The sequence below is a fragment of the Xiphias gladius genome, chromosome 12 (assembly GCF_016859285.1).
Source record: "Xiphias gladius isolate SHS-SW01 ecotype Sanya breed wild chromosome 12, ASM1685928v1, whole genome shotgun sequence".
Classification (NCBI taxonomy): domain Eukaryota; kingdom Metazoa; phylum Chordata; class Actinopteri; order Istiophoriformes; family Xiphiidae; genus Xiphias; species Xiphias gladius.
This window is the reverse complement of record NC_053411.1, coordinates 18628506-18653721: the sequence shown is the minus strand read 5'-3', so window position 1 is coordinate 18653721 and position 25216 is coordinate 18628506. Positions and strand designations below refer to the sequence as shown.

The 25216-nt window shown below is 40.3% G+C and overlaps 2 protein-coding genes and 1 long non-coding RNA gene across 5 annotated transcripts in view; all 3 read right to left on the bottom strand.

The window, feature by feature from the left end:
- LOC120797258 (tetratricopeptide repeat protein 39B) overlaps positions 1–8553 on the bottom strand; it is a 26283-nt gene extending 17730 nt beyond the window's left edge. Inside the window, exons 1-2 of one of the 3 annotated variants that reach the window (XM_040140775.1) lie at positions 8441–8553; positions 8140–8273 (exon numbers count right to left, since the gene is read on the bottom strand). In XM_040140775.1, the coding sequence (XP_039996709.1) occupies positions 8140–8178 (39 nt within the window). In that variant the 5' untranslated portion in view covers positions 8179–8273; positions 8441–8553. Of the gene's footprint in view, positions 1–4795; positions 4817–8139; positions 8310–8440 lie in introns of those variants that run through there. The other 2 variants (XM_040140774.1, XM_040140776.1) reach the window with 2 other exon arrangements.
- A 1340-nt stretch (positions 8554–9893) lies between these two features.
- Positions 9894–12420, bottom strand: LOC120797320. Its single transcript, XR_005708492.1, has 2 exons — positions 12356–12420; positions 9894–11262 (listed from the first exon to the last, which is right to left on the bottom strand). It is a non-coding gene; the product is annotated as an uncharacterized LOC120797320 (long non-coding RNA).
- Positions 12421–12461: 41 nt separating this feature from the next.
- Positions 12462–24868, bottom strand: LOC120797738 (golgin subfamily A member 6-like protein 22; the record flags this gene model as incomplete). The annotated part of the gene is made up of 13 exons (XM_040141585.1): positions 24730–24868; positions 23451–23625; positions 21877–21941; positions 21647–21782; positions 19449–19886; positions 18318–18602; positions 17899–17947; positions 16723–17453; positions 16324–16443; positions 15772–15878; positions 14319–15690; positions 13454–13555; positions 12462–12707 (listed from the first exon to the last, which is right to left on the bottom strand). Coding segments are annotated over exons 2-13 (3735 nt in total), but the record flags the coding sequence as incomplete, so codon positions are not given.
- Positions 24869–25216: the final 348 nt, after the last annotated feature.

Sequence of the window (25216 nt, the reverse complement as noted above, 5' to 3'; positions counted from 1 at the left end):
TAGAGAAGAGACAAGGTCTGAAGAGGTACTATGAAGAACAATTTCATTGTTAGACAAGCATCAGAATTAAGGATTTTATTACCTGCAAAACAAAAACTATGTGCTAAGACTGTGTGTGTGTGTGTGTGTGTGTGTGTGTGTGTGTGCAGAACTAGGACTGTACATTTTTAGGAAGGGATCCTTTCATGGCCAGCACAGTCGGGAGGAACAATTGCAGAACGCAAATCCTGTTTCAATGTTCCTAAGAGCATCTTTTGTTTTAAGACAGATTTGAGAAATCCTGGACCGATCCTTTAAGGTCAAGCGGGTCAAATAAGAAAAGCTGTGTTTAAAGCTCCCATTCATTTAAAGATAAAAATAAAGAAGGAAGTGGGTGGATGGAGGGAAAGATGGAGGATGGTTGTGGTCAGAAGATTCTCACAAACATGAGAAAATAAATCTGTGTGTGAATCCAAACAGAAGCTCGCTGCTCACACACTCTTCCTCTCTTTTCACACTTTCCTCCCTCTCTCTCTTTCCCATATAAACAGATGGTCTGACATTCCCTCACACTCCCAACACAAACGCCATAAGCTCCTACTATGTGTGTGTTATTATAGTTGAATGCTGTTTAACCAGCCAGACCAGGTCACCCACTCACACCACAACAGACTAAAAATTGACTTGATGTGTAAACTTTTCGGCCTCGGCTGTCGAGAAGACACAGGTTGTCCTGTGGATTTCTCACAGCTGCAACTATTATTTTCATTTTTTAATAATCTATCGATTATTTTCTTGATCAATACATGAATCGTTTAGTTCCTAAAATAACAGAAAATAGTGGAAAATGTCCAAAGTGATTCCTTTAATTCACTGCCTTTTTTATCAGGAACTCTTATGCACTGAAATAAGTTTTAACTTATAGGAAAAACGGCCTAAAATCCCTGTCAACAACCACTTTCATACTTTTCTCATTTCCCTAAATCTGATCCAGACAGATTTCTACTGAAATATTTTGAATTCTGATTTTCTGTACGTAGAAACTCTACATACGCTGCTCTTTCATTGAAGTCTCAAGTAAGAAAACTGAGTTTCTATGGCTGCAAAGGTTGTAAACACTAAAAAAGATTTACCTCATCATGTTTATAGCCCTCAATAAATTTTATCTATATGATAATTAACTTTACAACCTTGTATCTGGTGAGAGATAAAGTAAAAGGTCATTTCATTTCACATTTATAATACTGTGTGTATATATATATATATATATATACACACACACACACACACACACACACACACACATATACATACATATAAATAGCGAAAGAGACAGGACATACATAAAATATCACAGATTAACATATATACGTTAATCTGTGATATTTCTTTTTTTTTTTTTTTTTAAATACTGTATTCTAACTGTATATATAGTGGTTTATATGCCTGTCTAGGTATTGAACCGTACATTACTTGTCATTTTGCATTTTACTTACAGCTTTTTACTTATTACTAGCTCCCCTCTACTAATTTGTACTTGACATAGTTTTGCTTTTTTTTGTTCTTACTTACTCTGTTCTCATTTTTGTTTCCTTATCTGGTCTGTTTTTGGCTCTAATGTCTACTCTCTCCACTGGAGAGTAATAAAGTCCTCATGTTATGTTATGTTATGTTATGTGTTATCTGATATTACAGTAAATTGACTGTAGGTGTGAATGTGAGCCTGAATGGTTTGTCCGTCTGTGTGTGTTAACCCAATGATCGACTGGCGACCTGACCAGGGTGTACCCTGCCTCTCACCCAATGTCAGCTGGGATTTGCTCCCGTCCCCTCCCGGGACCCTCAAGGATGAGCTGGTACAGCCAAAGGATGGATGGATTATCTGAAGCTGACTGACGTGAAATATGCCTGTGACCTAATGAAAGTTTTAAACTGACAGAGGAGTAGAGGGGGAAAGCACAAGATATGATTTTCTTACATTTTAGCATCAAAACAACCAGAGATTTGACAGCACAGGCAGCAGGTTTTTAGTGTTTTTCAGTCGACAGCAGGATGAAAACAAGAGGCATGGAAAAAGCAACAGCTACACCAGTGTATGGTATTACACAGAAGGAGAGGTCATAGTCAGAGAAGCTTCTCTCGTGACGCCAGCAGCTTTCTTATCAATTAGTCACAACCTAGACACTGTGTCCTATTACCAAACAGACACACTTAAACACAAACAACCCAACTACTCAAAGGGAGGCTTTGAAACTCCCAAACAACCCCCAGACTACCCTCACCGACCTCTAAACCCCCCGCATAAACTACAAATCTACCTTAGGAAGCACTAAAACCAGGTGGGACCACCAGAACCCCCTTAGAACTCCCTACATGACCTATAAAAACCATGCAATGACCCGTGGAATCATCTCAAAGACTGTGGCACATTCTTAAAGGTCCTTGAAGACCAATCCAACTTCCCGCTACTCACTGAAGGACCCCTGGAAAACTTGGAGTGACCACAGGGACAACTTCTTTAAAACCCACTCCTTGACCCATCAAACCTCCAGAGAATTCCATAAAACCCCCGAAATGACCTGTAGAACCTTCTTGATTACATAAAAAAATTCTCGATGATTCTAGACCCAGTCTGGTACTGCTTGAAGGACCCCAAGAAAATCTTGTGGTCACTGAAAACCAGAAAGTACGTTTCAAGATTGTGGTCAATCTTGAAAACCCTAAAACAACTGAAAACCAGAAAGTACGTTTCAATAAATTTTCACTGGGACCACCAAGACCCTCTAAACCTGCACTGAACACTCCCAACCCCTAGAGGAACACCCCAGAACACCCTCAATGACCTGAAAGCATTATTAAGCACCTTTACAATAGCCATCATCCAACCTGAGACCTCCTCAAAGATCACCGGAACTGTTTTGCTGACCTCAACACCTCAATAATTGCCTTTGTAACTTCCAAAGTGTTCCCCAGAACCTTATCAATGACCTGTGGAGCCCCCTTTAGGATCCTTAATCCTCATCAAGAATCCCTGGAACGCCTAAGATAAATGCTGCAGAACAAACCTCAGAAGAACAAAACTTTCAACCCATCTAGTGGAGCTTCTATATTCTGTATCACTCTTTACTTGATACCATTGCTGTAGCCTTGACCTTTGACCCTAGAGAGGAAACAGAAAGCGATAGGAGTCTGGTCGAGGAGAGACAGACAGTGGTCTCGTAGTCTTTTCTTAATAATCACATTCTGCTAACACAGGCTTGCAAACAACAGTTTGCATTCATCACCTGAAGTTCTCAGTTCCGTAGGTATGAAATGTTTACACTTATTAGCTGCTTGTGGGTAACGTAATGCAGCACTGTCTGGTTAAACCTTTGCATTCTCTACAGTGCAGCTCCAAATGTCCAGGAATAAAAGCAGTCAACCTTTTATATTCATTTTAACCACCATAGATACTGAGACAGAGTTTTAATGAGTTTCATTTAAACTTTGTCAGCTCACTGAGTAGAGTTGTTTAATGTAAGTTAAAACATGAAGTTTACCCACAACTGCGTAGCTAATCATGACCTTGGAATTAAAAGTTATTATGCAACCCTTTTAAATTTGATGTGTCTATTAATGTTAATGTGTTGTTATTTTGCAAACCGAATGATTTCGGATTCTGTCATTTCTACCACAGACAGTTGACTCAATATCTAAGAAGTATCCTAAAAACAGACAAATGTCAAGTTTTCTGAGCACTAAAATTTAGCTACTATTCATTTCCTAAGGGATCTCAGTGGAACCTCATTAAGGAAACCCAAAGCATCTCCAAGCCCCCTACAACCTCTTCATGAAGACCCAAAACCTACTCACAATACCCGAAAACTCTTAGGGAAATCCTGCACAGAAAAACCACTGAACCTGCTCAGAAAAATTTACATAGGGAAAAGTAAAACCTGTACAGAGAACCCTTAAACCTGTTAAGAGAAACATCCATCTTACATTGAAAGTCCTAGGACTTGCTCATTGAAAGAAGGAACCGGGTCAAAGAGCACTGAAATCTCCACAAAAACTCTGGGATCTTCTCAGAGAACCCATTAAACCTCCTCTGGGAACCCTGAAACCTGCTGACTCTGAACAATCTTTCTTATAATTAATTTTTTGTAGCTCATCTGAAGCTATGTACATTCAGCTTACCTCAAATGATCATAAACAAAATGTCTACTCTGTCCATTACCAGGAAATGTGAGTGACTGTTTTCTTTCAGTTTTTGATCCTTAAAGTTGAGCTGCTCAGTGGCCAACAGTAGAGGAATGTATGAACGTGGAGCAGGATAAATGAAAGGTTAAAAAAAGATATTGTGTTTGCTGTACTAATTCTCAGGGTGTTATTTACATTCCATTAATACCTGTGGGTTTTTATCAGAAAGAATAACTGAACTAAATGGGCTTCAGGTCCTAGATTGACATTACAACAGGAGTTCAAGGGTCAAAGGTCAGATTAAACACATCTTCACTGGATGCTGCCAAGTGTGTTTCTGTCCGTCTCAACGAAAGGATGAGACATAATTTCAGTCTACGTGTTTGTGTTATTTATTGCTGTGTTGCTGAGCAGTGAGGTTGGACGATAACCTTATGCTGTGTATAAGTTTTTTATAAACACAGCTTGTCCTACATTCCTAACAGCTCAACCGAAGTCAGCTGAATTCCTCTGCAATGTGATGACTTAGACTGAAGTGGGCTGACAGAGGAGTGTTTGTGAGCTCAGATGAGGAGATGAGCTGGTGAGATATGACGCAGAAAAACCCCAACACCCAGAAACAGCCCACATCATCTACCTGAAGATTTGCAGTGGGCTTGAAAACAGAAAGTTGCTGAACCGAGTGTCACAATTGGCCTTGAAAAGTAAGCAGGGAACAAGACCCCAAGAAACACTCTCCCTGCTCGCTATTCAGCTGAAGTCATTTACCCTGGAGACTCTGGAACCTCCTGAGAGGTAACGAGGCCCTACCTTATCAGGTGCGCTTGTGAAACACTTGTGAAAACCTGGAGCCCTAAGAGTTCCACACGGGGCACTAAAACCTCCTAAAAGACCTCCTCAGGAAACTCTATAACCTCTCAGTATTCCCTAGATCTACTTCAGGGACCTGTAGAACTTCAATAAATATATGGTAAAACCCCTTAAATACATCTTGGACCTTACAAGACAAGTTAATCCAATGTAACCTCCTGACACACCTGTAAGAGTCCACAGTGACCCCTTAGACCTTGCTAAGACCCAAGAAACCAACTCAGATACAACCACAACCCACTAAAAATCCCCCTAGACTCAAGACTTCAGGAATCTCTAGAACCTCTGCAAAGACACCTTTGCATCACATTTCCTAAAAAAGTAATCTGAACCCCTTCGTGCCCATGCCATAACTCATGTAATCTTGTCATGCCCCACTTAAAACCCCCAGCTGGGCACTAAAGCACTGTTAGACCCACAGAAAAGGCCCCTCAAACTTCCTAAAACAACCCCAGGTACCCCAAGAACCTCTCAGATTCCCCAAGATCCTTTAAGTGAATCCTTGGAACCAATCATGCCTCCTCCTCCTCCTAAAAAACACCTAGGACACCTTTAGGGACCCTTAAGACCTCCTAAATGAGTTATAAAACCTCCTCCATGTCCTCTTGAACCTTTTAAAAATCAAAGATACACATTCAAAGATCTCTCTGAAACGTGGAAAACATCTTGCATATCTTTAAATGTCCTGAAATGTCATGGATGGATCCACAGAAACTCTAAAAAGTTCCTCTGGGATTTCTAGAATCTCAAAGACCCATGGAACCCCTTCAAAGACCCCTAAATCCATGTACAGATCCAGTAGACCTTTGGTAGCACCTCCAGAACCCTTTCACAAACCAGGGTGGAACAGGTTGGAACATCAGGCTTTCCTAGAAACACAAAGGTTAAATAACCTCTCCAGCTCACTGTGCATCATGTAACCAGACAGAAACCATGCAGCAATGGTTCTGAGAATATGATGCAATGCTCATATTCTCAGCTGGCTCCTTGAAGCAGAAGGCAGCCTGTGGTTGAAATCAGATCAGTCATTTACGTAAGTCCAAACACACACACACACAGACACAGACACACACAGACACACAAGTGATTGTATCACCTCACTTAAAGCTAATTATGCACTGCAGATAGATAATGCAATAATCAGAAGACTGCTTACCAAACCAAGCTTAGTGAAATCTGTCGGTGAAATGTAATGAAGTCAGAGGTCAAGGACCTTTGAGACTGTTTCTAATATTAGGCCTCGTTGATATACAGTAAATGGGACGACCAAAATATTGGAAATATCTGTCAATAGATCATTACATCTCAACAGCACAACAAACTGCATGTGGTTCAATCTCTAAAACATTTTCAACAGAGACTGAACATTCACGAGTGGGGGATTTTTAGCAAAGATGCTGGATTAGACTGCATTAGTGGTACCTAATAAACATGCAAGTGATGTAAAATGTAAATTGGAAACAAAGCTACTTATTGCTCTGAACTGGGAAAAAAAGTGGTCAGACGAATGTCATTGTCTGGGTTAAAAATAAGGCAAATTATATGGGAGTGGAGAAAAATAACACACTTTGAGAGGCCAGCTAAGTGTTTATGAAGAAATCTGAAAAACATTCAGTCTTTATTTAAGGCTGCGATGATGTTGGGAACCCTCTGTTATTTATTTAGTTTTCATTTTGATTTTCTTTTAAATTTTGTCTTACATTTCCTATAAGTTAGCGTTGCTGACAATCCCTTTAATATAAATAATGTAGGTGTATGTCAAGAGAAAGAGCGAGAGGAGGGTGTTTTTGGTTTGGTTTTTTTTGCCACATTCTGTTTTTCGTTTATATGGATCTTCAAAAGCGTCGCTCGGAAAATCTCATAATAAAAAGATTTTTTGGGGGGAAAAAAAAGATCACAAAACTGGTATTATTGTTCTTTTCACCACTGTTGTTATTTCATTAGTGATTAACTTAAAGGTATATAGAAAGGATAATTGCAATATACAGTACAGAAGACTAGACAGGAGTTTTGTAGGAACACATTGTGTTACAATGTGTCACTACATAAATAAAAGTTAATGCTCAATATTACTGACAAGCTGCAAATCACCATAGAAATACTATGTAAATAAAGTGATACCACAGAGGGTCACCGCAGAGTCAGTGCTGAGGACAATACGTCACTACAGGGACACAACCACAGAGTCGCTGTAGAAATATCTTGATAACGTGAGAGATAAAGCCACATTCAAGTCAATATTTGGCAGCACAGACACAAAAGGCAAAGGATTATATATGAACAATAAGACTTGGTCAGAGTTTCCTGACAAAGCGCTCATGATTCTGGTTTTGGACCCAAAAACGTTCCTGATCATTCCAAGGCACGGAAAATTCAGGTCTGCAAGTAAGGTCGAACCGATGAGCCGCAACTTCAAAACCAGTTTCCTGGTTCATGGTGATGGCTGATGGATCGGTGTATGGTCTCTGAACTCAAGCTCAAACACCGCAAACACAAACAGCAGTCCTGAATGTAAGACTGTCTTCTGTTCCCTTTACAATTGTTCCTTCACAAAGAACTCGCAGATCCAGTTTTTGACCTACGATGAGGAATTATGCATCATTCAAAGACCGATTTGTTAATAAAGATTATTTAGAAAAAAAACACCATAAGCACACACTGTATAGTGATACCACTTTAACTTAATACACCATTGATCCAAGGTGAGGACTCAACCATAGAGACACTAGAAATATCATGGATTTCTTACAATACAATGTTGAGGGACATAATTTCACTAAACTCGGTGCTGATCCAGTCGATACTGTAGACAGCTACAGGAGTATGTGGGAATATTTGAGGAATACATGCGGAGGATGCCATAGGAAATAATGAGGACATTATACACCCGGTCTCTATAGGACACCACTGTAAGACCACCGGAGGAATATCATCCGTACAAGGGGGGCAGAGACCTAAGCCTGAACATCTGGAACACAACAGCGGTGTATGAAATCGGCATATGAATTCTGGGCTGTGACCAGGGCACCGCAGGGACAGGGGTGTGAATTCACCGCGGAAAATGTGGCAGCAGCGTGAGAGCAGTGTGTCGGTGCGGTGTCGGACTCCCACCTCCTCCTCGGCCGCCGCTCCGTTGCCTACGTGGGCCATGTCTGTGCCCTGTGACTGTCCTCCCCAAGGTCCGCGGGTCGGCCGGGTTCCGCTGCCGTTCCACCGTTGTTATCAGGAGAACCACGGTCCCATTTCTGTCACACACACACACACACGCACACACACACACACACACACACACACACAAGTCCTGCTGCAGCCGAAAACCTCTGTATCCCGTTTTTTTTTTTTTTAATTTAATTTCCTCGTCTTATTTTCCTGCTGTTGTAGGTTCGTGTCCCGTGTATTTCCCGCGATCTACCCGTTTCTGTTCCCCTCTCCTCAGTTTTTGTGAGTCCGGCTCGTCCTTCTCCTTCGGTCTGTCGCGGTGGTTTTGGTCACCGATCATCCGGTCTCCCTCTTCCGTGAAAAGAGATTTAAAAAAAAAAAAAAAAAAAAAACCCAAGCCGTCTACGTTACACACACACACACACACACACACACACACACACACTCCAAGGGAAAACACACGTCACATATTTCTGTTTCCCCGCCCCCCAAAACAGGAAGAGAGGGAGAGGCAGAGACAGACAGTTCGTTCAATTAGACCATCATCATGCAACATATACAACCATTCATCATGACATGCTCATGTAACCACTTTGAGAAAGAATGATTATTATTCAACGTACATACAAATATTTTTGAAAGGAAGTCAAGTCATAACATTTCCAAAACAAAGCTGCAGCTTTACAGAGAAAAACACACGTTTTGAGGGAAAAGAGTATCGATTTTAAAAGTCAAACAATTTTTTAGGATGAAATGATAACGACGCTCGGCCGGTAGTTCATCGGGTGCAGCTGCGGCAGCGGACAGATGTTTGGGTCGCGTCGTGCACCCCGTTTACGTCAGTTAGGGCAGTGGGAGTAACACACGCCCCTCTGAATGAGGCAACGCGGGTCTGTGAGTCGTGTTAAGTTTATCTAGGCAAACGCACATGCATGTTGCAAGAAAAAAGATTGGGAGAGTAAAGTTCTAACTTTACCTGTATGTCACAATATTTCAAAGTCATCTAAGGAATAATTGAGAATAAAGTCTTGAATCATCGAGCTTTTTCTTTAAATAAAGAAAAATCCAAAACACTGATAGTTGTAATTTTACAAGAAAGTCATAATATTTTGAAATAAAGTTGAAATTTCATGAGAAGGTCATATTCCTAGACTATAAGTTCACAAGGAAAAGTCAAATTTTGACATTCAACTTGTAACTCTACAAGAAAAAGCCAATTTTTAGAGAATAAGGTCAAAATTTTATACAAAAAAGTCGTATTTTTAGAACCTAGTCACAATTTAGATTCAAAAAGAATTCAAGAATAAAGTCCTAATTTTAAAAAATGAATGTTTTAAGTCTTTTAAAGAGATTTTTTTTGAATAAAAAGAAATACAATTATGAAACATTTTTAAAAAGGAAAAAGACAATATTCCTGGAGAAAGCCATTATTAAAAAAAATCATACTATTTCAAGGTGAAGTTGCAATTTTATGAGGAATAGTCCTAATGTTTTAGAGAGTAAGGTCACAATTTTACAAGAAAATGATTGAGAAGAACTAATCGAGAATGAAGTGACGGAGAAAGAAAAAGTCCTTTTGAGTAAACTTGTAATTTTACAAGAAAAGGAAATAATTTGACAGCACGGCCATAACTTTACAAAGAAGAGTCATCATTGATTGAACTCGCTTCTGTAATGAGGGAAATAATCCGACTTGAGATTTCACGTCAGCTTTTAAAAACAGTCGTGTTAAAAAACATTTTAAGTAAAAATTACATATTTACATAACAGAGTGAGTAACAGCCATCCTAAAACACAACTGTAACAACTGCAGACAAAAAGAATAGAAACATTTCACCGTGTCACAATAAAATACAGAATAAAATATCTTCCTGTACAAAGCTTTATAAAAACACGAAGCAGCTCGGAACATGCGTGTACTGCTGTGGTGTCCGTGAGCAAGGCACTGAGTCCTCCCCCGCGAGTTTTAATGTCAAGGTAATGTCAAGAACCATAATAATGCTGTAATTTAGGGGTTTAAAGCTGCTGTGAGTGTCGATTTAACATCAATCTGACGTCAAATTAAAAAAAACAAAAACAAAAAGGCACATTCCAAATAAAACTACATTTCCCATCAGCCCCGTCTTCTCCTATCCTCCCTGGAGAGGATAAACACGTTGGAGATTTTTAACTCTAAATGTACTCATGCCTCTTTGTTTATTTTCAGACAATCTAGGGATGTGAGACGACACAGAGAACCTTAAAATCTAAAAAAAGAGGCGTTAGGAACCATGTGAATTTACACCAGATTTCACAAGGTCTTATTAGGATGTGATGGCCACGCAAGTACCAATACTGAAACATTAAAAAATAACATAAAAGCCAACTGAAGGACAACGTACCTCCTCATAACAGAAAAGAGTTAGCAGAGGTAGATTAAGGTTATGTTGAGGGATTAAAAAGGTACAATTCACCCAAATAGCATTGAGAAACAAATTCTCACTTTCCTCTATCTGTGCAGTTTTATTTGTCCAGGTTTGAACATTTCTACCAAAACCTCCCTGAAGCAGGGCTAGGGTTAAGATTAATAGGGGAAGATAATGAAGGGTTGAGGTTAGGTTATCTTAAAAAAGGCAGGTATGGATTAAGGGTAATGTTAAGGTTAATGGATGTAATGCTTGTGTGACTGATTTGAACATAAATTAAAAACAAGTTTGTTAGTGGAAGAGAGATAAACACTGTCCTGGTAAATATGAGTCTCTCTCAAGAGTCGGTATATAACGCATTTAGAAATAATCTGGTCAGGACCAACTACACCGACAACAGGCTGCCAGATAAACAAACTGTACCTGCTCAGGTGTGACAATTCACCCGAGCCATGTTAACAGCACCCTCTCATTTACAACAGCAAACAAGCAACAGCAGCTGTACAGGTAACAAACCGATGTGTATGAATGTGTGTGACGAGGTAAATGGTTGCGGACATTCTTATTGTCCATTTAGGGGGATCGTTTCAGGTCCACACCCCTCAGCACGGAGTTGGTTCAGTCCATGCAGCTTCAGGAACACTGAACCTTAAGGAAGAGTCCACTGGAGCTGGGGGAGGGGAGGTGGGGAAAAAAACACAATTAATACACAAATAAAGACACAACCTGCCAATCAGCATCATCATAGAGAGGAAAGAAGAAAAATAAAAACAAAAAAAACAATCAAAAAACAAAGCTGTCTTTATAAAAAATAAAAAAATTCCAATATATTACAAAATATCTATTTTTATAAACTTGGCATGATTCATAACAAATAATAATAAACAACAATCATGATTAATATATTTATTTTAATTAGTAAAACAAATAATTTCTGCACATTTTTACTATTTTTGTAATTTATGATAATAAGTCAATCCATAATACAGAAAGAAAAATGCCACATAAACATTTTAATTTAAGAATTAAAAATAATAACTATGAATTAATTACATGCGACATGTCACAAGCACCTTTATTAAAAAATAAAATGAAAAGACGGGGATTCCTTCCCTGTTTGTAAATAAACTGCTGCAAAACACGTAAATGAAAAATTATAAAAACTAAACAGCCCACATTAAATAAAAAGCGGCCTAGCCGGTGTTTCCCACAGGGGGAGAATTTGCGTGTGGTGGTGGGCGGCGCGACTTGTGACCGATGCGCACGCAGAGACCCATGCAGTTCAGAGGGGGAAGAGCGCAACTCAGGTTATTCTCTGCAGCTTCAGTTTACAGATGACCCTTAAACCCCCTCACACGCAGGCTTACTGTAGTTCCCGATGTTCCCTCAATGCCTGACGTGCAGACTATTGGTGGGCGCTAGCGAGGGGACCAGGCGCAGAGACGCCTCCAGTCCCCGCTCAGTTACTGCAGCGCACAGAACTCACACAGGTGTGTGGCCGAAAATGAGCGGGTTTGAGAAGAGTGAAATAAGGCGTCTAATGGAAGATGTACCTAAGATGGGACTTTTTGGTTCTACAGATCAAAGCGGATTACGTAACGCACACAAACTGTTTCAGTCTCATCCTATATCTCGTTTGAAAATACTCAGTATCGATATGCGTTGAAAAGTCGATATACCGCCCAGCGTTACCATCTCCAATATATAACTCACAACATTCACTTACAGCAGCAAAATATAAATCATGAGGTTCTTATAGTTACCCTATGTTTCATCGTCTTCCTTCTGCACCTCCTCCTCCAGCTTCTCCCCCTTGCCCTCTCCTCTCTCAGCCTCTCTCCCCTCCTCTTCCTCCCCTCCTCCGTCAGTCCTCCTCCTCTCCTTCACCTGTCCCATGCGTCTCTTCACCTCCTGCAGCACCTCCTCCCTCCTCAGCCTCTCCCTGCAGAGCTCCACCCTCTGAGCCTCCTCCCGCTCCTTCTCGTCCAGCAGCGAGCGCAGGAAGGTGGCGCTCACCACCTCCTCCCCTTCCCCCACCAGGAAGGCGTTTTTGAAGCGGTTGTACAGCATGGAGGCCTTGTCCATGATGGCCTGGTTCGCTCTATAGTTCCGCATCTACACACACACACAAAAAAAAAGGCATGTAAAAATACACACATTACAGTACTTTAATACAATTGGTATTTAAATTTTATATTTGTAGGCAAATGAAATTTTGTACCTATGATAAACTATAAAAATGAAAAGTGTAAAAACTCTACAACATGATGCATTGTTATACAGTAAATCAAATATAACATAATAATATAGTCGCATATAAGACGGTTAAAAACAGCTTTATATTGACCTGCTACAACTTTGAAATGCTACATCAGTAATATTGATATGACACTGATGGGACACTCTGCTGCCTAAGAAGTACTTTTACTTTTGATACTCTAAGTACATTTTGTTTATACTTTTAGTGATGTAACATTTTAAATGCAGGATGTTTACTGGTATGGGAGTTTTGTGGTTTTACAACTATTAATCGTGTAGGTAAGTTTCATTATTGATTAATCTGCCGATAATTTTCTCGTTTAATCGATTCATCTGTAAAAACACCAGAAAACAGTGGAAAACAGAGAACAACAGTCCACAATCCAAAGACATACACTTTACTGTAATGTAAGACCAAGAAAAGTGGTAAATTTTCACATTTGATATCCTGGAACCATCTAATGTTTAACATTTCCGCTTTGAAATTTATTTAAAAGATCATCCCATAACCAAAATAGCTGCCGATTCATTTTCTTTCGATCAACCAATCAGTTAATTGATTAATCGTTGCAGCTCTCGGGTGGTGTGCCTGTAACCTGTACCTTTCTCAGTGTGGCAACGAGCTCACTGTGTCTCTGGACGTGTTGAGACGTCACATAAACCATACTGAGCTGATCCAAAGCCATCAGACACTTACTGATGTCCTGGAAGACAGAGAGAAAGAAACGAAGATATAACAGATAAATGCAGGAGGAATTATCATCAGTAATTAAAGTGGGAAACGAGCTCCGACAGGTCGAGAAGATATTTAAAGCTGAAAAAGATAAACTGGGTTTTTGACCTGTAGCTGTGGAGTAATGATTTTACAAGTGGGTCCCTGTTTTAGGATCGTGTTGCGGGCGACGCGATACACACTGATGCCACCAGTTTCCTGGTATCCAGACAGCTGGTTGCAATGTGGCAACAAAGGCAGCACAAGCAGACAATGTACCATTAAAAAAAAAAAAAAAAAAGCTCACAGCTGAACAGTCCTAACACCTTCCTACCTACTTCCACATCCAGCAGTTTTATGTGGTGTTTGTGTCCAGAACTCCCTCTCTTTTAGCTCTGGTTTTGGTCTCCACCAGCTCCTGAGGGGAACATCTGGCTCTTTAGCTGCTAAATGCTCCACTATGTTCACCAGCTGGTCTCTGACTGGGTCTGTCTGCTGTTTGCTGCTGAGCAGGTAGTGGACATTGGAGTTTTTAAACTCTGCTTGTTTAAAGAAGACATCTGAGACTGAATGAGACAGTAAATGTGCTGTAAAACCAAAACTAGGAGCTAAATGAGGCCACAAAGCTTCGTAAACCTGCAGAGTTGGTGACAACCACTGCACCTCATCACTTTTACATACATGTAGTCATTTGATTCTCTCATAACAAATGTTAATTAAACAGAATACCGTATGTTAGTGAGTTTGTCGCTTACTGGGTTGTCAGTCTTGAGAGAAATCCTGATGTCTCCATGGATTCTGTGCAGAGTCGAGTCCGTCAGCGTCATGGTTGAACTCTTCTTCTGCTGCTTTTCCTCCGGTTGTACCTGCTCCACCTTCCCTCCATTTGACGAATCACGCTTTGGTTTACTTTCCTCTTCTGCACTTGTTTTCTCCAGTTTTGCTTCTTTGTCGGTTTTTGACTCGGCTTCTGGTGTCTCTGCCGACTTCTCTGCTCTCTCTGTTTTCACTTGGTCATTTTTCTTCTCTTCCACACTCTTCTTCTGCGCATTTGTCTCTTCCATTTTCTTTGTTTGATCTGCCATAGTTTTGTCGTCTTTCTTGTCCTGCGACTCGTCAGGTTTTTCACTCCTTTCCTCTCTTTTCTTCTGTTCTCTTGTTGTCATTTTTCCCACCTCGGTTTCGTTTTTCTGCTGCAATTTCGAAGTCACTTTCTGCGCTTTCTGCTCTTCTTCGTTCTTTTTTGGTGTTGTCTCACCTTCACAGCTCTTCTTTCGTTTCTCCTCTTCGTCCTTGCCCTTCTTCTTACTCTCTACCTCTGTTCTGTTCTTGTCCTTTTTGTCCTCCGTCACCACTATCATTCTGTCAGTCTTCCTCTCAACCTCTGCGCTTTTATCCATCTTTTTATCTTCAGATTTCTTCTCTTTCTCTGTCTCCTTCACTTTTTCTAAGCACTTTTTCTTCTCCTCTACCTTTTTGCCATCCATCTTCTCCTCTCTGCTCGTCTTTTCCTCTTTCTTCTTCTTTTCCTCCTCCACTGTTGCAGCTGCTGCCGTTCCTCCCATGATCGTCTTCACCTGAACCTTCGCTCCCTGTCCGGTCGTCGCTTTCACAATCTTTCCAATTATTTTTCTCTCGTCCTTCTTTTCTTCGTCTTTCTGCTGCTTTGTTTCATCGCTCTTCTTATCCTCTCCCTTTCTCTCTTTCACTCCCTCGTTTTTCTTTTCCTCAGTCGTCCTTTTTTCTTCGTTCTTCTGCCCAATTTCCTTTTCTTTTGTCTCCACTTCATCCGTTGTTTGACTCGTGGTTTTGTCGCTCTTTGCCTTCTGTCCAACCTTCTTTACCTTCTTTCTCTTTCCTGCTGTAATCTTTTGGCTGGACGGCTTTATCTCGTCCTTTTCTACTTCTTCTTCTGTCTGTGTGATCTCTGTTGTCTTTTTAACCATCTTGTCTTCCTGCTGCTTCTTCTTCTGTATCACTGTCTTTCCAGTGATTTTCCTGCTGATGACGACTTTGACATCCGATTTCTTGCTCGTCACTTTGGTGACGGTTGATTCTTTCGCACGCAGCTTCTGACTTAGTGTCTTTTTGACCTCGATCTTCTTCTTTGCTCCATTCCCGGCTTTCCTGATAAGAACAGAAAATAAACATATAACGCTTCGTCTAACAGGCTTCCTTAAACTGATCCATGTGTGTGTTTTTCCTCACTGAGTGCTCTTCGTCGTCTCCCTCCTCTTCCCTCCTCTCCCGGCCTTCAGCAGACCTCTCAAAGATTTCAACAAACTCTCCCTCTTGGCTGCCAGGCGGCGCTGTCGCTGCACATAAAAAAAACAAAACAAAAACAAAAAAAGAATACATTTCAACATATGCAAAGAAATGTGTTTCTCAAGCTAAGACTCAAGGTTTTAATTATGTATTATTTTATTTTTGAATGGCACTTTTCACAAATTTTTGAATTGTTTCAGACTGAATAACTAATTGAGAAAACCATTGGCAGATTAATCAATAATCTAAATAATTGTTAGTTGCAGTGCTAGTTTTACAGATTCATAACAGTCAAGACCATTATATATTTACATATTATAAATTCCAGATATTTTTACATCATTATTGTGTTGAAACACTCTTAACACTGTAAAACATCCCCTTCAAAAAATGTATTTTATTAAGTTAGGAAACCAAAGTTTCGAGCCCAGATTGGGTCATTATCAGAAATCTTTTTCAAAACTACATCAGTGTTAGACTTAAAAGCAGTTTTACCTCCTCATCCGCAAAACTGACTTCTTTCTCCTTTTCTTCTTCCTTTTCCTCTGTTGCTTTTCCATCTTTCTCCTCTTCTGTCATCGTCTCTATTTCTCCCTCCTCTCCTGCATCCTTTGTTTTCTTCTCCATCAGTTCCTCTTTCTCTGCTCTCCTCGTCCTTTTCCTTCCTCTCCCTGACTTTTCTCCAGTTTTCTCCTCCTCTGTCATCTTCTTCTTCATCTCTTCTTTCTTTCCTTCCACGCCTTCATCCTGTTTTGTTTTCTTCTGCAGCTCTTTCGCTCTCTTCCTCTTTGTTCCTTGCCCCTCCTCTCTGCTTGTCATGTCTTCTATTTTTTCCTCCTCTCCTGCATCCTTTGTTTTCTTCTCATTCTGTTCCTCTTTCTCTGCATTCCTTGCCTTCATCTCTCCTATCTCTGACTTTTCTCCAGTCTTCTCCTGCTCTGTCTTTTTCTTCTTCCTTTTCTTCTTCCCTTCCACACTTTCAATCTTCATCCACACCTTTATTTTCTTTGGCACCTCCTTCTCTTTCTTCTCCTGTCTCTTCCTCTTTGTTCCTTGGCCCTGCTCTCTTCTTGTCGTCTCTTCTTCCTTTCCTTCTGCAACATCCTGCTTTGTTTTCTGCTGTGCCTCCTTTTCTCTCGTCCTCTTGGTTCCCTCACTCTCTGACCTCGTTTCTCTCCTTGTCCTCTCCTCTTTCGTTCCTTCGTTCTCATCCTGTTTTGTTCTCTTCTCCTCCTCCTTCTCAGCTCTCCTTGTCTTCATCCCTTGAGTCTCTGCTGACTTCTTGTCTTCGGTTTTCTCGTTTGACATCACGTCTTTCTTTCCCTCTACACCGTCATCCTGCTTTGTTTTCTTCTGTTTCTTCTCCTCTACTTTCTCCTCTTCCTTTCTTTTTGCTCCTTGGCTCGCTGATGACTTCTTCTCTTCCGTTTTCTCCTCTGTTGTCTTCTCTTTTGTTTTCTTTTGCGCCTCCTCTTCATCCTTCTCTTCTCTCTTCCTCTTGACTCCTTGACTCTCCGATGACTCCTTTTCGTCCTTCTCCGCCTTCTGGTCTCTCTGTCCTCTGTTGTTCTTGGACGTTTGTGTCGGAGCAGACTCTGGTTCTGCGGTCTTCAGTTTCTTACTGGCTGTTGGAAAAAGACAGTTTTAACTACTGCATGGAGAATGCACTGTAAAGAGAAGTGATTATTAGCAGTATGTACAGTGGTTTCAGAAAGTATTCAGACCAGTGCTTCCCATTCAATCTGCCAGGAACAAACAGAATTTGAGAAACTCTCAAACACAAAGCTTGTAGAGACTCACCAAGACTCGAGGCTGTAACTGCTGCCAAAGGTGCTTCTACAAAGTGCTGAATACTTTTGTAAATGAGAGATTTCAGTTTTAGATTTTTAATTAATGTGCAAGAATTTTTAAAAACATGTTTTCACTTCATCATCGTGGATTACTGAGCGTAGATTGATGGGCAAAAATGGCAATTTCGTCCATTTAAAATTAAACCCATAACACAAGTGTGCAATAAGTGAAGGGGTCTGAACACTTTCTGAAGCCACTGCGTGTGTGTGTGTTGGTTACCTGGAGTTGTCACAGCAGGTGTCCTCTTTTTGTGCTGCTCAGCAACGGCCTGAAAAACCAAACAAACAAAGAATTAGAGCAAAGCCAGACACTTTTATCTCCCTCCGTCTTTATCCTCAAGTCATCGAGTCTTCCGTCCATCTCTGGTGACCATGACCATGTCGGCTCATCTTACTGATGCTAAGAAAATATTTTGTATTCGTTGAAAGCCTCCTCTTGAATTCTTTCTTTTGTGGGTGTCACATACCAATAGCCTTCTACTGCACAACTTAATGGTGCTACTGACTGCACTGTTGATCCCGTCTGTCCACGTCTACCCGTCCATCCTTCCGACCTCTTTCCTATTCTATGCTAAACTTACAGTGCTATTATCTTTACAAGGAGACCCCCTGCAGATGGATCACTAGCAGTGTAGTTACCTTGGACCCTGCTGTTTTTCTCCTGGTAGTGGCAGGACTTCTGGCGGCAGCCTCTGCAGGATCCGTGTCAGCTTTTTCGGAGGCTGGTCTGGAGTCTGTTGCCTTCATCGGGGCTTTGATGTTGCTTGGAGTTTCCTTCTCAGCAGTAACTTTGCTTGTGGTTGTTTCAGTGGAGGTTTTACTGCCTGTGGCGTCTGCAGCAGGCGTCTGCTGCTCTGTGTCAGGAGCATTTTCCTTCACAGAGGCTTTGGAGGGAGTTTTTGTTTTCGCCATGTTTGCCGTTGTCTAAGGAGACAAAAACAAGGTTATGTATGCATCATGTATTTAATTTCCACAGGCCAGTTTGATCAAGGGATCAGTAATAATTAAATCTCTTTTTTTCCACCAGAATATGTTCTTTTAAGATGCAAATTCAACCTCTTTTTTTCCCTCTGTGGCCTCTGTGGGCCAGGGTTGCCACCCCCAAATCCCCCTTAAGAGGTCCCAGCAACCCAGACAATATTGATCAATGAGTCCAGTATTGAACATCTGGCATATTGCTTTATTGGCAAAGAAATACTTTGCATGAATCTTTAAAGCAAATGTCGCGGTTAAAATCTGGCAAAAAGTTGACTGAAATAGTTGTGTTGTTGTGTGTATTATTAATTGTATTAAAATGTGGATGAGTACCAGACTGAAACAGGCTAAATTCTGAACTGATGATGAGATACAGGCAGAACTCTTTATCTTATCACAGCAGGAGATTCAGATGAAGTTAAAGGCAACAAATATTATATTCTTCTATAACATCCCTTCAATTACTTGTGCACATTTAGCGTGAATTAGACGTATTTCAACTGCTGCTGGAGAGACTCAAAAACTGGAACAGAAGCCACCACAAAAATTCAATCACCACATTGTCCCCTTCTCTATTTGCCAATTTGTCAAATCTTTACCAGCGATTCTTAGGTCGTCATTGGGAAAACAAACCAAAAATTGTTTTTAAAAGTAGATTCTTAGAGCAAAAGGGCAACAGTTGAATCACATGTTTTCACTTTCTGGCACAGAGTTAGATATTCAGATCGACCCTGAGAAAAGCTGACACATAAAAACGACAGGCTGCATTTAATTTAGGTTCAGGTTAACACTTACCTCCTTTTCACTCCCTGCAGAAGCGCTACTCGTAGCATTTTTACCTCTACTCCCTCCTGCAGGTGGATCAGTGCTTTTTGCTGCTTTTGACTCAGCCTTTTTGCTTCTTGTAGTCGCTGTGGTCTCTGAAGTGTCTGCAGCCGTGACATCTTTTGAAGTCGAAGCCTTTTCGGAGGTCTGTTTGGACTCTGTTGTTTTCTCAGCAGCAGATCTTAATGAAGCTCTCGTAGGAATTTTAGCAGCAGCAGCGGCAGTTTCTGTTTTACTTGCAGCTTTGCTTGGAGGACTTCTGCCAGCAGCTGGTTTACTATCTGGCTTAACAGGCTCCGTTTTACCGGGACTTGAAGTGGTGGGGGTACTTTTAACTTTGTCATTTGTTGTTTTAGGTTCAGAAGTGGGTTTAGCAGGTGGAGTCAGTGTGTTGGCCTTTGCTGATACCTGAGGAAACAACAGAACCAAAAAATTAGTAAATTAATCGAACACACGGAACAGACAAAATTTAAAAAAAAAAAAAAAAAGGGGGGGGGGCATTAATCTTTGACTTATCAAGTAAAAATACCAATAATTTGCAGCTTCATATGTGTGACGCTGTGTTCCATTTCACAGTTTCATGTTATAGCACAACTGATAATGATATTATATAATATACACTGATACAATTCAGATGACAACACATCCGATAGCAATTTTCAAACATATACAAATGAAACAAGCTTTATATAGATCCTGTAGATTTGTTTTTGTTTTTTTTAAAGAATTGTGACAAAGACACATGCTGAGTGTAATATTTTACGGTGATAAAATCCACCTGCTTTCAGGTGGACAAACTCTGTAATGGTGACACAAGTATATTTTGGTATTTGTGTACTGATGTTTCTTGTTACTTATCTGTAATAAGTCAAGTTTTTCTCAAACACATCGTGTTATAGCAAAAAAAAAAAAAAACAAAACAAAAAGAACTGTTTTCCAAAATCTTCAGCATCTCGTTTTTAATTACAACTTGCATAGAATCATTACTTTGAACAGCAAAGAAGAAAAATTAATTCATGCCCTCATTAGCATACAATTTTACAGAGGATCAATAAACATTGATGTGGTATTATTATTATCCCGTGTCTGTTACAATAATGATATGCAGTCTGACCACTTTATTAGGTACACCTACAAAATATAAAGCAATCCACTACAACAGCTCTGCCACATATTCTTCCTTTACGAAGTTTATACAGGCCAGTTTTTGTTAAAAAGTTTCAGGGAGTTGATTCTACTGCAGTAAATGTTATTATTATTGTCATAGTTAGTGGTGTTGTTGAGCTGTATTACATTATATTGAGCGGTGTTTCTAATGTTCTTCCCTCTTTTTGTTTCTAAATGAGGTAGAAAAACATTAGAAACACTTCCCAGGATAATATAGGCCAGTTCAGCACCACTGCAAACTACAACCTCAGTAATAAACGAAAAGCTAGATGAATACCCCACCGACAAAACACAAAACTGAACGTTTTTAATCTTTTTGAAGGTGAAATTTAAGGCTGAGCTGTTGTATTGGATTGTACGAGATTTTTCAAGCTTACCTACTAAAGAGAAAGCTGATGGTTAGGGAGGGAGATACTAGTATTTATTGTTTAGTGACTTGAACTTGTATTTATATTACTGTACTTGTTGTATTGTGTTGGCCTGCCTGGGGAATGCAGATAGAAACTGGCTATCAGCTAAATCTGGCACCATGCAGCTCTTCTTGTACATGGTCCCAGATAAATAAATGTAGTAAAGTAAATAATGAAACAACATGACGTCAGTATAAACGTTAGTGCTGATTTGCTGCTTCTGTCTGTTTTATATAACAGTTAACTGAAAATCTTTGTTGTTGTTGGGACTGACATTTTTCACTGCCTTGTGACATTTTATAAACTAAAACAATTAACTGAAATAATGAATTTAAAAATGAAAATGATCGTTGATACATCATAAACAGCACAGAAAAAAAGCTACGTTAACAAATGTCTATTGACTCGTGGTGTATCTCATTATAATCGCCTCAACTTATTTTTTATTATTATTATTAATTGTTTTTAATTGTTATTCTGAATTAGTGCCACTGCGACTGAGGGGAAAGGAAATCAACTTATGACCATGGCATATGAAACATGGTCATAAATTAATACCTATGCTGTTATCCGAGAGTTAGAGACACTGACTTTGACTTTACTCCCGACTCCAGGTGTGTTCTGGATCTCCCACATGCCCTCGGTGAAGCCTTTGATGCGAACGCCGCTGCCGTACTTCATCTTGTTACCAACGTAAGGGACGATGTTCTCTGGAGGGAGGTGACCTCTGCGGAGCGAAAGATTAATCACAGTTCAATCAATGCTGTCAATATTCTCTTATATATAAATGATCTAACTGATTGGCAGCTGTGTGTACGTACATCTGATGGGTCCCGAAAAAGAAGACTGGGACTCGCTTCTTGTATCCGTCGTCTGACTTACAGATCTGAACGCACACACAGAAGCGTTACATTAAATACAAAACAACTCCATCCAGATACATCACTAAAATGTTAAGTTTCATTTATTTTTAGCCAAAAACCAAGAAGAATGAAGCCAACAGAAATGTTTGACTAACTCAACGACAATGAAAGGTCCATATTAAAAGAACCAGATACAACAAAAGTCAGCACACCCTGAATTAGTGAGATCCCATTCATTTTTTTTTTTTTAATTAATATCTAGCGTGTCCGCCTTTATTTTTGATGACAGATTCGATCCTCCTTGGTGTGGTGATACCAGTCTAACACAAATCTTCATTTCAGCTGCTCTTTGCTGGAGTGGTTTTGTTGTTCTACCTTCTGCTTTCAAATACCCCAAATGTGTTCTATCGCATATGTCTATTGGGACATATGCGTTCATGTCATTTTCAGGTTGTTTTCTTCTATACAAACCCTTGTGTGATTGTTGCGGTGTGTTTGGCATCATTGTCATGTTGGCTATTCCTCTCCTGCTGAGCGTCTTGAGACTGGGAGTTTCTTTCTTTCCAGCCATCTATAGTCATCTCCCCTGCACCTTTTGAACTCATGCAGCCCTATATGAGCACACTCCCACCTCCACGTGTCACGGTCGGCACTATGCGGTCACTGTGGTAGTCCTGGCCAGGTCCACACCAAACATGCCGGACCCCATCTGATCCAGACTGGTTTATTTTGGTTTCATCAGACCAAAGAACCTGCTGCTAACATCCATCAGACTTCTTCTCATGTTCTTTGGCTTTGGCTTCTGCAGTTCTGTGAGCAGTGGTTTTCTTCTTGGCCTCCGCCCGTAGAGGTGGACTTCCTGCCGTGTCCTTCTCACTGTCTGATCCGTCACTGAAACACCAGTTTCTACAGAGAATCCTTGTGCCAAGTCAGAAGCTCTGACCCGTCTGTTTTTCAATGCAAGGTTGTATAAATAGTGAACTCTGTGTGGTCTCATTTTTCAAACGACGGCCCCAGCGCCTTCTGTTATTGGTGTCACGGCTCTTCCTGTACCTCCTAACCACTGCTGCAGCTGCGTTTCATGTTCAGTAACCTACTGATGCTCCTGTACCATCTCCCAACTTTGTGAAGTCTGGTTTCTTATTGTTCAGTTGGTTCCTTACCACACAGAGCCACGTTGGATGAGACACAACGCAGGCCATAAGTGAGAACTGTGACATTCACAGGTTCTTTTATAACGTTATTCATGCAATTAGCCTTAATTTGAAATTACAGGTGTCATTACTTTTGTTGCAGCGATCACTTGAAAAACGGGCTTTCGTTCCAGTGAGGTCGGACTTTGGGGCCTTTATTTTCAGTCTAACCTGTAATCGGACTTGTTTATTTTCAATTATACGTAAGATCAAATACCATTCACTTCAACTTTTGTTTTTCTTTTCATTTTTTAAGATTGTAGCGATATTGCGCAGGGGTTTCTCAGTTTCGTTGTACACTGTATTTGTAGTGTGTATGCGTTTTAATTTAATGCGTACCCTGGCAGGCCAGTGAGGGAAGCCCTTCATCTTGGCGAACACCAGGTCTCCTGGTTTGAAGATGTCGCTGTTTTTCCCCGGCATCTCGCTGCTTCAAAGCTCGATCAGACAGAGGGAACAGAAGCAGTAACCTCCGTACAGGTCGGCCTGCCTCACACGCTCAGCTGAAAACAGCCTGAAAGAAAACAGAGGAGTCATTTAGACTCCAAGAGGCCAAGAAGCTAATGTCGTGCATCCTCGTGATTAAGTTACCCAGAACTGAGTTGTTAATTTTGTGTTAATGTTAATATTAGGCCTGCATTTAACAATTATTTTCATTATCAATTAATCTGCTGATTATTGTCTTTAATAAATCGATTGTATGTTTTGTCTATAAAGCGTCAAATAGTGAAAAATGCCTGTTATAATATCCAACAGCCCAAGGTATTCAGATGTCGATCTGTTTTGATCAGCTAAGGAGCATTTTAGTGATTTTTAAAAGGAAAAATAAATGCCAAATATTTGCAGTTCTCAGCCTCCCAAAAGAGAGTATTTGTTGCTTTTCTTTGTCATATATTCCTGTAAATTTAATTTTTGGGGTTTTTTGGACTTTTCGTCAAACTAAACAAGACATTTGAAGATGTCGACTTCAGCTCAGTGACATTTTCCAGCAATTTTTCTCGTCTCATCCACTAAACGATTAATCGATGAGGAAAATAATTGTTGCAGACCTAGCACATTAACATACATCTTTACATAATGATGATAATCTGCCCCAGTTCTGTTAGGTAGAATTATTTCACTGTGGACTGAATAAATACACTTTTTAATATAAATTAATCTGAAAGTCCAGCAGTTGTTATTCTGTTAAAATAAAGACTTTACACACAATCGTAGTAATTTACTAATGTTATATTAATGTTATAGCAAGTGAAACTCAACACTGCTCTTTTTTTTAAGTAAATTATGATTTCACTGTTTATTTGACACAAGTCACACTTGACTGTTGCTTGTCGCGCTGATATGACCACACAGTGCGCTGTCAATTAAATCATCGAAATTACCCTTAAAAAGAGGTCGTTCACAACTATTTGTGACATAAGTGACATAATCTGACGCATTATCTCAGCAGTTTCGTTGTTAGTAACATGTTGGCTCTCACTGTTTACAAATACAAGCAAGTTAGCACAGGGGCTAGCTCAGCTAGCCGGCCGTCAGCTCTAGTGGGAGGATTAAAATCTCAGCTCAGCGTTAGCTTTGTTAGTTACTGGTTTAACAGGAGAAAAATACGTAAACTTACCGAATACCGAGCGACAATCCTGAGAAAACCAACACCTCGGTGTTTCCTGGCTACAACATTTGGCTTCTTGTCACTACGCTCTCCTTCTCGTCTCCATGTTGCCCAATTTGTTAGTGTCACGTGACCACCAATGCTTTCCCGCCTGCGTTTGGACCATACCAACCAGAGAGGCAAGGGAGGGGAGATCGACCGCACCATCGCAGGGAAACGGTAGTATCTTTTTTTATTTTTTTTTAATTTGTGAGCAAATAACCCAAAATTTCAAGGCTGGTTCACTAAACAGGCAAAGCGGACAACTGCTCAGAGGCCCCCCAAAGCCCCGGGGTCACTCCATATCATCTGGGTCTACATAGGTTGAATAATCACAAATTTGTCATAAATTTGCACCACTGCAGTATGATACCGACCAGGGCGAGTCCTCCATATTAGTAGTTTTTAAGTCCTACATCGCTTTAATCTTTTTCTGTGTGTCCAGTAATTGATGCAT